We start from the raw sequence: 12,898 nt of genomic DNA, 5'->3' as shown, positions 1-12,898 counted from the left end.
ATAATTATATACATTGACAGTATAACAATATAATAACATTAATGAATTTTATCACGAGTAAACAAGTTGGTTAATTACTTCACGTAAATTAGTATAATGTTTATGATAAGTTTTTTAAATCACCTACTCTATCTTTTATAACGTTGATGAATAGAACTTAAACTCTTTAAATTCCCTTATAGTTATTCACATTTATATTATGTGAAACTAGATAATTAATGTACCTATGAATAACCTAAATCATATATCATGGAACTAAGCTATCTGAGTGACTTTTTGGTTACATAAGTATCAATATTGTGGGTTCAATGATCTTATACGATACTTGGGCAAAATTTAGTAACTTGTTATATACTAAAAAAAAACCACTATAGTGACATTTGGTATGCCAAATTGAATAATGTTTTCCGTAAACAATAACAGTTTAGTGACTCTAGTAAAATGTAATGATTAAAAAAAACGAAACGAGAGAGAGAAAGTAAGAGAAGAAAACGAACCCGAGGAGCCATATGAGTGCTCCGACGAGAGATAGAAACAAGGCGATAAAAGCAAAAGGCAAAGCAAACAAGAATGCCAATGGCTTGCAATGATAATAATCTACCATTTTTGATTCCTTCTTTAATTTCTTCCACCTTTTGCACCAAGTAAATTATTAACTTTTTGATTAATAGGAAAGGAAGAAAGGCTATTTCAGAAATGAAATAAATTAAAGGAGTAATTTATAAGAAGTTGAAAAAGATTGATATTTGAAAATTGATTTAAGTGTAGTTTTTTGCATTTGAAAATGTTAGACGGTTTTCACTTTTAACAGATGCAAATATCGAAACGATTTGAGCGTTACAGTTTTTTTTTTAAAAAAAACTTTTAATCATTTTTCTTAAATTCCATTAAAACACTTAACTTTTATTTTATTACACTGGAAGTTACTAAATTACTTTTTGTTACACTTTGCCCAAACTTCTATATTTAAACCCAATGGTCATTGTATATTAACTTAAGATCGCCCTACAAACTCATGAACTTCAAATTCTAGATTCGTCTGTGAACTTCATGACGCAGTTTTGAAGTTATATTTGTATAAGTTTAAATAAAACTCCAGAATACGATCCTAGAATTTCACCTGTATAAGTTTGAACTCCACGACACGTTCCATACAAACCTTGTTATTAGAACTAGAGTAAGTTTTCTTTGTACCACTTACAACATACCACATTTTCATCTTACCAGTTCAGAGTTCCATCCAGTACTCAGTCTGGCATCGTTTTCAGCTTTGTCTAATAATTTTTTTCCAAACATAAAACTCGAAAAAAGTTCATGTGCCAACTACCAATACATTGCAAGATATTTAGTTGACTCACTTCAGGTAGTGATCAATACTTGAAAAGCAACATTATGCAGTGCTGGAGAAGCTCAACATACAAAACAAACCTTATTAAGACCTATTTCTGTGTAACAGAACCAAGAATATGTAGCTGCTACCACCGGCTACGAAGAAAACAGAATGAAACTGACTTCAAACTTCAAATCCATTTAGAGCATACTCTATCAGCATTGTTCTTCGATTTGAGATTGATTTCTTATGCATATGGAACTGGAATTCTCTGTGATTCTGGACCAGCTGCCATATCTTCCCAAAGTAAATCCGAGAGTGCCATTGTCAGTTCTCCCACTTCCCCTGTCACGATAAATAATGTTATTCTTCTCTCCTATGCTTGCAACTTGCAAATTATCGATAATTTTAATATCAAGGGGTTCCAGCTTCCGTTTACTCCTTCAGTTTCAATTTGTTTGTCATACTTTTCTTTTTTAGTTCGTTTGAAAAAGAATGCTTCTCCCCTTTCTGCAACTCTTTAATTTCAACTTTCTACGTGACATGTTTAAGATCATAAGATTCAAAAGTGTTATTTACTTCTTAAACTCCGTGTCAAGTCAAGTCAATACCAGACAAACAAATTAAAACAGAAAGAGTAGCATATTGCATATTAAGTGTACTTTGACAACTTTGTTTTAAAGGAAGTGAGGAAAAACTTGTTAAGTGGACGTACCATTTCCGATAGGTTTCTCATCCCACATGATGATAGGTAATAAAGGAAGTGTGCTTCCAACGTACATCATTTCAATAGATTCTTTGGCCTCTTCGACTGTGATGTCTGTTGTTTTGACACATTTCAAACGTCCCTGCTCGACCAACTTGGGTGCGAGTTGAAGAAACCTCATAGCAGTGCACCCGCTTAGGATCTTATCAAAGCTAGGCAAGATAAGCTCCTTATCAGAATTTATAAAAGCAACATTCACATTTGGACCCTCAGCGATATAACCTTTTTTATCAACCCATATAGATGAAAATGCTCCCTTATCCTCAGCCTCCATTACGGAGAGTACATTGGGGAGGTAGTTCACATTTTTCATAGTAGCAAAAAGAGGTGATTTCATGGGGATTGCAGAAGTTATCACTTTTACACCTTCTTTGCATTGTGCGAAATCTTCATCAATCACCACAGCATAGAATGCAGATGTCGGGCATTTAGCTGGGGAGAGTAAGAAGTTCCCAGGCCCTGCACTCAACCAATATCTCAGAGTGCCTTTCCTGCACTTTGATGCTGCAGAAAGTTGAATAAGAATGCTTTTAAGTTCTGAAAATGTAAATGGAGACGCGATCCTGGCTTTAGATGCTGATCTAAGGAAGCGGTTAATGTGGACATCCAATTCGTACAGATAGCTGCATTAGAAAACCAGAGAGTAGCTGAATCAACCATAGACTTATAGCTTAGGATCTTAGCTCCGATAGAGCTTCTCTTACTTCAGTAAGACTACGAATACATGATATGTAAAATGATTTTTGCATATACTTCCATATTATAGCTACTTAATGATAGGCACATTTTTTTCTTTACTTTTTTTGTTGGGGAGTCCTTGAACCGAGGGTCTATAGGAAACAACAACCCTACCTCTCAAGGTAGCGGTAAGGTTTGCATACACACTACGCTCTCCAGACCCACTTGTGGGATTACACTGGGTGGTGGTGGTGGTTGTTTTGATAGGGGAATGCATCGAATGTCAGATTTGATAGTAATTGAAGCACGCTATTCCCGGAGTCTAACATAAGGTTGATATTTTTAGAGATCAAATCACAAATTATAACATCATTGTTTAAGGAGCTAGACTAGATTCATACCCATCAAAAATAATAGCTGTGTCAAAGACGCCATGTCCTCGATGCACCATGTGATCATCCATTGGAATAACCATCATTGCTGGATCAAGAATGATTCCACCATAGACACTAGAATACATCGCCGGATAAGGTTGCTGCTTCACTGAATTCCACTTCTCGTGCAACTTCTCAAGTAACTGTTTCAGCAAAAAAATCTAACTCAACTCACAATGCACTAAAAATGTGGATGATTGTCAATGGCAATAGTCGAAAAATTGCACATACAGGGGAACTTCTTTGATTCATTTCTTTCACTTTAGATAATTTTAACTTTTTAACTCTTAGACACGATTCGTCCCTAGCTTAAGTTTGAGAAAAAGAAATGCCAAGAACCAACACAAAGTCCATTAGGCAGTAATCAAGTTAGCTGAACTTCATTCATGATTCATCTCATATAACGAGCTGCATTTACTTTGATTTTCTCAAATAACATAAACTACTATATCAGGAAATACTAATAACCGTGAGATAAATGCTAAGTTATGAGCAAGAATTGCTTGATCTCCGCAAATTAAATAGCTAATACAGTGGAACTACTAGTAATTGAAGGAGGAGAACTATATATGTTTTAAACTCAAACTTGTTTTGGAGCACACAATAACTATACTGGAGTTTGCCATAACTATATGTCACAGTCCAAACCCATGATAAGTATTGTCCACTTTGGCCCAGCAGACCTCACAGCTTTATCCCTTGGGCTACCAATCATTGAGCCCAAAAGCGCGTGCACCGTGTGAACTTGGGTTATACCTTGAAAATCCCTTAACTTTCCTCTCTCATTCCTATGTGAATTCGGTTAATATGTAACCCCTCTTCAAAAGCTTGATAGCCTAAAAGTCTGTCATTTCTTCTTTTTTTACCCGTTCTAGTCGGCCCACCCTCTGCCATGGACATCACACTATACTAGTTCTTGAACCGATTGAAAGGAGCAACACAATTTCCATTCTCCCTCATCTGTTGTATCATGGAACTATTATCTATTAACTCTTTCAACATTTTACTCTTACTATTTTTCCTTTTAATTCCTATTTCAACATTAACTAGTCAAGCTAAAGATTGTAAAAATATGACACTTGAATCTAACTCAACCCCAAAAGCTAGCCGGAGTAGGATTGCCAAATCCATATATGCAAACCACTACTCCTTTCCCCAATGAGACTCTAACACCCCCTTCACGCCCCGGCCCAAGTGGAGTGTGGATTAGGAGCCCAAATAGATGAACCTGACTCTAATATCATGAAAAAATATTTAAAGAGGGATTTAACAATTTTTACCTCGGCGGAGGACGAGAACACATGAACTGAGAAATCTTCCCCATTCTTAGCATCTGCTGCTTCTCAGGAAGAACAACATATCACAAACACCAAAGAGCAAATTATTTTTTGACATTTCATTAAAACTTAGAGAAAAAGAGAAAGTACCTGATGTCTGATCAAACGACGAGTTCGAGGCTGCCATAGTGCAAAAGATTGAAACTTTACAAAGAAATATATGAATGAGTATTGAAAGTGAGGTGAATGAAATGAGAAGGACCAGAAATTTATAGCAGCAGAAAACAGATGACACATGAGACAAAAACAGTCCATTTGGTTTGATATTTTTGTGTAAAGAACTGAAAAGAATCAATTTTTTTTTTGTCTTAACGTTTGTTGTTGGTACTACTACATTGTTTTGGAGAAGTGGTTTTGATGCTAAAGACAGAGCTGCCGTCCACTACTCTTTGCTTTTCTGTATGATTCAAAATTGGAATCCAAAAGGCTCTTTTTTCTATTATTTCTGAGTCATTATTGGACATAAAATTGAATGTATAATGAAGAGAAAATGACAATAATTGTACCTTATCAAATGTATATACCTCTTCCGTTAGAGATGTTCGGACACTTAATCGCACGTGACACTTTTATTTTGATGAGATGAATATCATGTAGTTAGCCCTCTAAAAATTATTTTTACCCATCCCCTTCACTTGTTCTACCATCACTAAGAAATTGATATATTTACACATATTTTTGGAAACAAAACGGTCCCCACGCCTTCTCAAATTTTCAATTTTCACCTTAAGATGGGGTTCGAACCCAATCACAACTCTAACGTGAAAAACATTTTCAGATCCTTTTTTACTACTGCACGATCAATTAATTTTGTTTGGCGTTCACATACAAATACAAAGTCTATCCAAAAGCTATGAATTTGTCACGAACCCACGAAAACCTCACCTAGCTCCAAAATGCAGCAGAGTGAATGAATTAAAAGGCAAAAATATCTTGGGCCTTTCAACTTTTCTCCTCTGTGCTGTGCTGACGCATTTTGTTGAAACTTCGGAAATTCTTGCTTTTCTCTGTTTTTTCTTCTTGCTTGTTCTTTAAATTTATCTGTTGGGGTTCTTCTTTCTTGAGAAAATAGAGCCACTTTACTGGGGAATTCTCAATTCTTGGAAATTTAGAGTCTTTTTTTGGTGGGAAAGCTGGATTCTTGCTGTTAGTTTATCAACAGCATATACTAGGCCATGTTTTCACCTTCAATTTGCTTTCCAACAACAATTCTTCAAATTCATCCATCTTACTCTTCAGATAACACAAGCCGCTTCAGAACCCACAAATGTAAAAGCTATACTGATGACAGAAAACTCCCCTGTTTCTCTTTCAAAGACCCATCTTTCTCAGCTCGTTTTGATGTTTCTGCAAGTTTTTGTAGAGACAATGAATTAGTAAGTCAATTGGAAGTTCCAGATGATAAAATTTGTTCAGTGAATAGTTTTGTGGCTGACTCAAGTTTGCTTGGTCGTTTGCTTCAATCTAGTTCTAGTTTAAAAGAAGTTAAAATACTTCATGCGATTGTATTGAAGTGCTTGAGGAGTAGTACTATATTCGTTGAAAATAATTTGATTAGTGTGTTGGTGAAATTTGGGCGTTTGGATGATGCTCGTAAGGTGTTCGATCATATGCCTGAGAATAATGTGGTTTCTTGGACTGCTATGCTTAATGGGTATTTGAGATATGGGTTTGATGATGAAGCTATGGATTTTTTCGCGGAGTTTGTGCAGCGTGGTTTGCTGTGGAATTCGAAGACCTATGTGTGTGTGTTAAGCATGGCTGGGAGGTGTTGTGATTTTGACCTGGGGAAGCAAGTTCATGCTGGTGTTATAAAGGGTGGATTTAGTAATTTGATTTTAGATAGTTCGATTGTGTCTTTTTACGCGCAATGTGGGGATTTGGAAAGTGCTTTTCGGGTATTTGATGTGATAAAACGCCCCGATGTAGTTTGTTGGACGACTATGATCACTGCTTGTTCTCAGCATGGGAGAGGGAAGGAAGCTTTACTAATGTTCTTGCAGTTGTTCTCTGATGGTTTTGATGCTAATGAGTTTACTGTCTGTAGTATCCTGAATGCATGTGGGGAGGAGAGGGAGTTAAAATTCGGGAAGCAACTACATGCTGCAGTTATTAAGAATAGATTTAGAATGGATGTCTTCATAGGCACCTCATTGGTAGATATGTACGCGAAGTGTAGTGAGATAGATGATGCTAGGACAGTGTTTGATGGGATGGGGAAAAGGAACACGGTGACATGGACGTCTATTATTGCAGGATATGCTCGTAATGGTCATGCAGAAGAGGCCATAAGACTCTTCCGGATAATGAAAAGGCGAAAGATCTTTGCTAATAACTTGACTATGGTAAGCATCCTTCGAGCGTGTGGCCTACTTAGGACGTTACCAACTGGAAAGGAAGTGCATGCACAAATTATCAAGAATTCTCTCCAAGATAATATTTATTTAGGAAGTACTTTAGTGTGGCTTTATTGCAAATGCAGTGAAAATTCGGCAGCACATAAGGTCCTTCAGGACATGCCTATTAGGGATGTAGTTTCATGGACTGCAATGATTTCTGGTTGTGCCCATTTAGGACATGAGTACGAGGCTCTTGAATACTTGAAGGAGATGCTAGGTGAAGGCGTAGCCCCGAATCCATTTACCTATTCATCAGCCCTGAAAGCATGTGCAAAGCTGGAAGATATCGAGAGAGGGAAGCTGATCCATTCCTCCATAAGCAAGACACCTGCTCTGTCAAATGTGTTTGTGGGCAGTGCATTGATCAATATGTACGCAAAATGTGGACATCTTCCTGAGGCAATTCAAATATTTGATAACATGCCTGAGAAGAATTTGGTTTCTTGGAAGGCAATGATTGTTGCTTATGCTAAAAACGGAAGCTGTGGAGAGGCATTGAAGCTCATGTATCGTATGCAAGTAGAGGGCATTGAGGTGGATGATTATATCCTTGCTACTGTCCTCACAGCATGTGGAGAATATAAGGGAACTATCAAGTCCAAATCGAAGTATTTCTTGCATCCAAATAGTTCTATAACCTAAACTCAAATGAGGTTCCTCGTGAAGTTTCAGCAAAATACAACAACATACCCAGTGTAATGATGGTTTCATTCATGTTTCAATGACAGCTGAACTCTGAATGCTTCATCTGTTGGAGTCTGGTTGTTTGTCATCGGCAAACTTCTGAACCATCCATGGACAAGTCTAGTGGCCCCTGGCTAGCCTGCCTCGCTGGATAAAGAATGAGGTGAAGTTTATCGGACTATGCTTTTAGAGGTCCATAATATTCAAACGTTGTATCTTCTAACCTCAGTGATACTCTGTATTATACGTAGGTTAGGTCCCTACGACCGCGTATTGTCATATTAAGATCATGTATACTTGAACTTTTTCTTAGTGAAGTGATAAAGAAAAGGTTATAACAACAATTATGTGTACTAAATATTTGAATGTTAAAAACATTTTAGTATCATTCATGGATTGTCTTCAAATCTTTAGCTAAAACTATTACTTGTAGCAAAAAAACTTATCTTTGGACAAAGCAAATAATATCCATTGGGTTTTTATGACCCAGCTCCTACAAATTTGTGGATTATGAACTCAAAAATTGATTGTATTTACTATTACCATTGTATAACTTGTACACAATACAACATTAACATAGTATAATCCCACAAGGTATATGTAGAATACAAATGTGGTAGGTGTATTGGCAGTTATAGTGTATTTCCATGGTATTATGCTCTGAAATTACCATAGTCATTGCATGTATAAACAAATCGACTATTAGCAAACATACACGTAAGGTGGCTGAGTTGGTGCAACAAGTAGTATCTCTTTTCATTAGAGAGGTCAGACATCAATTTTCTCGACCAATGGCTTCTCAGTTATCCCATCATAATGGTGGAATAAATAATCTCAGGACTACCTAATACCCTTCAAGCAAACACATAATTAAATATTCCTATATTTTATCTCGGAGTTATCATACCTTCTACCTCACACCCTACTACTCCTTAATTCTTTAACTAGAATAATAGAATAAGTTCCTCTTTTGCCAGCTCAATATCATCACTTAGAAGTGACAGATTCCTTCACCTGGAAAAAGCATATAAACCATATGAATACTCACACATTACAGTCATTAATCCTTCAGTTATATGTGAGCAACTTATGCAGGGAATCTCCATCAGCTTTAATTTTCACTAACAAATCCACTTGAAAAATGCAGTTAATTTAAATAATTATTCAGTAATGAGGGACAGCTGCCTACACATTCCCCCACAGATTAACTTGAAACTGATAATCAAGAGAAAAAAGCTGCATTATTACCTTGATGTAAAAACATTTTTGGAAGTTAATATTACACTAAAACAAGGGGGGGAAAGTTTGAATTTGAATGTTACAATTACCAAAAATGGGAAATAAGTCAACCATGAACATTAAAACACAAGGGATCATTTGGAATACTTGTAATTTGAATCCTTTATTTAGTTGAAGAGTCAGAATTTTTAATAAAGAGTCTTAAAATATGAGTAAGTTAACTCTAGAAAAAGTCCTAGGGAGTTTAACATAAAATATAAGTTAATTTTAACCATTTAAAATAGCATGAGTCCGATGAACTCCTCGACTTTACCTGGCTATGCCCCTGTTACGCTAGCAAACTGGAAAGCAGTTGGACCAACTTTTTTTCCCGGAGGTTTCATCAGGTAAGGCCCAAATGCTACAACAAGCCCAATATTGACATTGATGGACGATAATTTAAGTAAATTTTATCTCTATCTTAAAAAATGTGTCAAATATAACTCTTAAAAAATTAATCTTTCTAATAACGTTAGACTTGAGGCTAATATTGGTTTACTCTTACAGATAAAATATTAAATTATTATCTAACATTCGTAATAACTTATAAATTTTATACTGACAATTTTTTCATAAAATTTCCATAGTCTTCCTTCCCCACTCCTCTCCTCCTCCTTTTTTGGGAAAATTACGCGGTTAAGTAAATTTATACTACTTAATTACTCATCATAGCTATAGTTTGTTATAATTACCACTCGCGACTAACATTATACATTAATTACGTGGGCTGACTTCGAGTTTGTATATTAGCCACGTTTGTATATGTATATTTCGTCATATTTGTATAATTCGTAGCTAACAATTCTTTGTTTGATTTGTATTTGTATATGACGATGATTTCCTTTGGTTTTCAGTTTTGTCATCATATACATTCAATCTTTTTGTGTATAACTTCTTAAAGTTTGTATAAACGTGTAGTTTTTGGATTTTGTATAGTATAATGTAATTTGTATAATATATTTTGTATAATTGTTTAAAGTTCATACGTTTATGTTTGTATCAATTCGTTATTTCGAATTTTATTATAGTTATATAATTTTAGACTTTATATTACTAAATTATACAAACATACGTGAATTATACGTTCGTTCATGCGAATTATACAAATTGTTTTCCCCTCTCTCGCTCACCTCTCTCCTCCCTCTCCCAATCTCGCTTGCCTATCTCCTCCCTCTCCCAATCTCGCTCGCCTCTCTCCTCCCAATCTCTCTCGCCAGAATATACAAATACATATGTATAATATATAATTATCTAATCGATATACATATACAATTCACCTCTCTCCCACTCTCTCGTTCGACTCTCTCCTCCCTCTCCCAGTCTCGCTCGCCACTTTCCTCCCTATAACTTGTAGCTACGAATCATAATTAGCAAACTATAGTTTTAGAGCGTAATTAGGTTATTTTTGAGTAGCTATATGCGAAAGTTCCTCTCTTTTTTTTCGCTCAATAATCACAACAACAACAATTACTACATTTTGATAAAAAACAGTTTGGATTGGTTATATAAATACTCTAATAATTAATCCACTATAGATTAATCTCATTTTTTTAATCACATTTTTCTTTTTGGATTTTCTGTTGGAGAAGGGGAAAATTTTGTATTAAATGAGAGGTGAAACATAGTCCAATATTTTCCTATTATGGTTGATTCTAATGGCAGCAAATCCACTACTTTTTCTTCTTCTCTTTCTTTTATTTCTATTTTAGTTTGAAATATCATACTGTAAAATATTATGAGTGAGAATCGAGAAAATTGGATTCACCAATTGTTCACGCCAAACAGAAAATAAATATTATTTTTTCTGAACATTATTTTTTTAAATTACAATAATAATAAATAATTATAAAACGTCGTAGTTGGAGGGCGGCGGCTGACTTCAGGTTACCGTCATTGTTCAATCTTCTCGTACAGTTTTAATTTTCTCGATATTTGAGCTTTTTTTGTTTTTTGTTTTTTGTTTTTTAATAAAGTATTTTTGTGAAATTAAAAAGTTGATTTTATTACTATTTGAAAGAAAGGAAAAAAAGCTAAAGAAAGTCAACTGTTTTTACCGGTGTCGGAAGCCAAATTCATGCAACGGTGAAAAACAAGATGCATATTTAATAACAACGATAATATATCCAATATAATTTTATAAGTACGATTTGAAGAATATATTATATATATAACTTTGTAATCTTACATAAAGTCTGATAAAGAGATTTTTTCTGATAATGTTATTTCAAAGTTGTTTAGTCATGAATTGTAATTAAGTTTTTACTTGAACTTGTATAGAGAATTAATTTTCGTGGCGTAATAATATTCATACCAGCTTAGATGTTTGATGTTGCAATGTGGCATAGCAATTAGTCCTTTTCAAAATACAAAAGAAAATCCTCTTGAAATATTTTTTTTGATCAAATGAAATGTATATTGAGAAATAATTTCAATTTTAATATATTATACATTTTTTTTTTTATGATCACAAAATTTAAAATCTTAACTGTTTTTTTTTAATTTAAATTTAAATTAAATAAACATATTAAAACGGGAGCAGTAAATGAATAATGTGAAATTCGAAAATTGATAAACCTTGCAGCAACCAAAAAAGAAAAATATTTTGGCTTTTTATGGTAACTACTGTGTGAAGGATAGCTAGGCTTGAGTTGAGTGGCCAATTGAAAAGATGGCTCCTTTTTTATATATCAATATACTATTCCTTTAGTTTATTTCTATTTATTTATTATATTAAAAAAATATGTTTATTAAATTTAAGAAATCAAAAGGTATTTTATTACTTAGCTCCTAATTTACATTTATAAGTAATTATAATAATTAATTTTTATATGCACTGAATTTATATTATCATCAAATGATGATATATTAAAATTTTAATCTTTGATAAATATATCATTTAACTTTGTTTTAGCTAATATTTATGTCCTTCAATTTTAAATGTACATAAATAAGCATTAAATCTTATATAAAATTAAACAAATAAACATCTACATATATTATAATGTACTATATTTAAATTGCCATGTAGATACTAAATAGTATGTCGTCTGTGTCTAGTTTTTTGTTCAATTCTATATAAATTTAACTATTTATTTATGTATATATCAATAACAATTGATTTTATTACGGGATAGCACATGATATTCGTATCGATCTATTATATGCCTCTGTAAATTAAATTAAATAACACGTTTATTTATTATACGTGGGAGAAAGTATTACTGATGGGAGTAAGTAATTGTGTAAGTATAGTAAGTGGAAGAAAGTAGCTATAGAATAGGTGCATGCAGATTGAAGAGATGATTTGATATAAAGCCTGTTACCTACTCTCTTTTTTTCTTTTTAAAAAAAATTAATATTTTTGTATATGAAAATCTGATTTTTCTTCATGACGAGTCTCTAATAAAATAGTATACATCCATCCATCCATCTATCTCTACTTATTCGTATTGATAGTGAGTGATGGATTTGATTGATGATGAGATCCATGCATGAAACTATTTTTGTTTTAATTTTATTTACTATCTATCTATCCTCATCCAAATCATGAATATATATGATATGTTTGGCCTGAAAATTACTTATAAAAAACTTTTATAATGGTGTTTGGTTATATAATTTGGTAAATATATTTTTCAAGTATCATTAATATCCAAATATTAAAAAAAATTAGTATGTGGGCCAATTTTTAATATTTGGAAATTTTTTTAAAATAAAAATTATCCCAAACTTTATATTTTATAAGAAAATACTCATTATTTATTAATTTCAACTAATATTTGTTAATACTTATTTTGGCAAAATTTGAGTTCTAACTTGAGTGATAGAACTAAGAAAAAAGAACAATTTGTGTTTAGTGGGTTATAATTATAACTGAATTAGTGACAAGTTTGAATATGTGATTAATGTATTATTTGTCTATACTGTTATTTTGTTATTGTTGATTGTTATCAATTATATTAGGGAAAATGCATAAGTACCCCCCAGCCTAT

At 33.4% G+C, this 12,898-nt stretch overlaps 2 protein-coding genes across 4 annotated transcripts; one reads left to right on the top strand and one right to left on the bottom strand.

Annotated features, from left to right (window-relative positions):
- Nucleotides 1-1,261: 1,261 nt before the first annotated feature.
- LOC102598500 (D-amino-acid transaminase, chloroplastic-like) lies at nt 1,262-4,992 on the bottom strand. Of its 3 annotated transcripts, none has more exons than XM_015309142.1 (5): nt 4,636-4,992; nt 4,489-4,547; nt 3,176-3,351; nt 2,046-2,719; nt 1,262-1,675 (listed from the first exon to the last, which is right to left on the bottom strand). In XM_015309142.1, exons 1-5 carry the CDS (start codon nt 4,670-4,672, stop codon nt 1,578-1,580), a joined length of 1,044 nt encoding a protein of 347 aa, XP_015164628.1. In that variant the 5' UTR covers nt 4,673-4,992; the 3' UTR covers nt 1,262-1,577. The 3 variants fall into 3 exon arrangements, with proteins under 3 accessions (XP_015164628.1, XP_006348276.1, XP_015164629.1); XM_006348214.2 differs by having other exon boundaries at nt 4,489-4,544; XM_015309143.1 differs by having other exon boundaries at nt 4,489-4,541.
- Nucleotides 4,993-5,198: 206 nt separating this feature from the next.
- LOC102598164 (pentatricopeptide repeat-containing protein At4g18520) lies at nt 5,199-8,009 on the top strand. Its single transcript, XM_006348213.2, has one exon. It carries the CDS (start codon nt 5,721-5,723, stop codon nt 7,584-7,586), a length of 1,866 nt encoding a protein of 621 aa, XP_006348275.1. The 5' UTR covers nt 5,199-5,720; the 3' UTR covers nt 7,587-8,009.
- The last annotated feature ends 4,889 nt before the right edge of the window (nt 8,010-12,898 follow it).

Source organism: Solanum tuberosum, unplaced genomic scaffold (assembly GCF_000226075.1).
Source record: "Solanum tuberosum cultivar DM 1-3 516 R44 unplaced genomic scaffold, SolTub_3.0 scf00096, whole genome shotgun sequence".
Lineage (NCBI taxonomy): Eukaryota > Viridiplantae > Streptophyta > Magnoliopsida > Solanales > Solanaceae > Solanum > Solanum tuberosum.
This window is presented reverse-complemented; position numbering and strand designations above follow the sequence as displayed.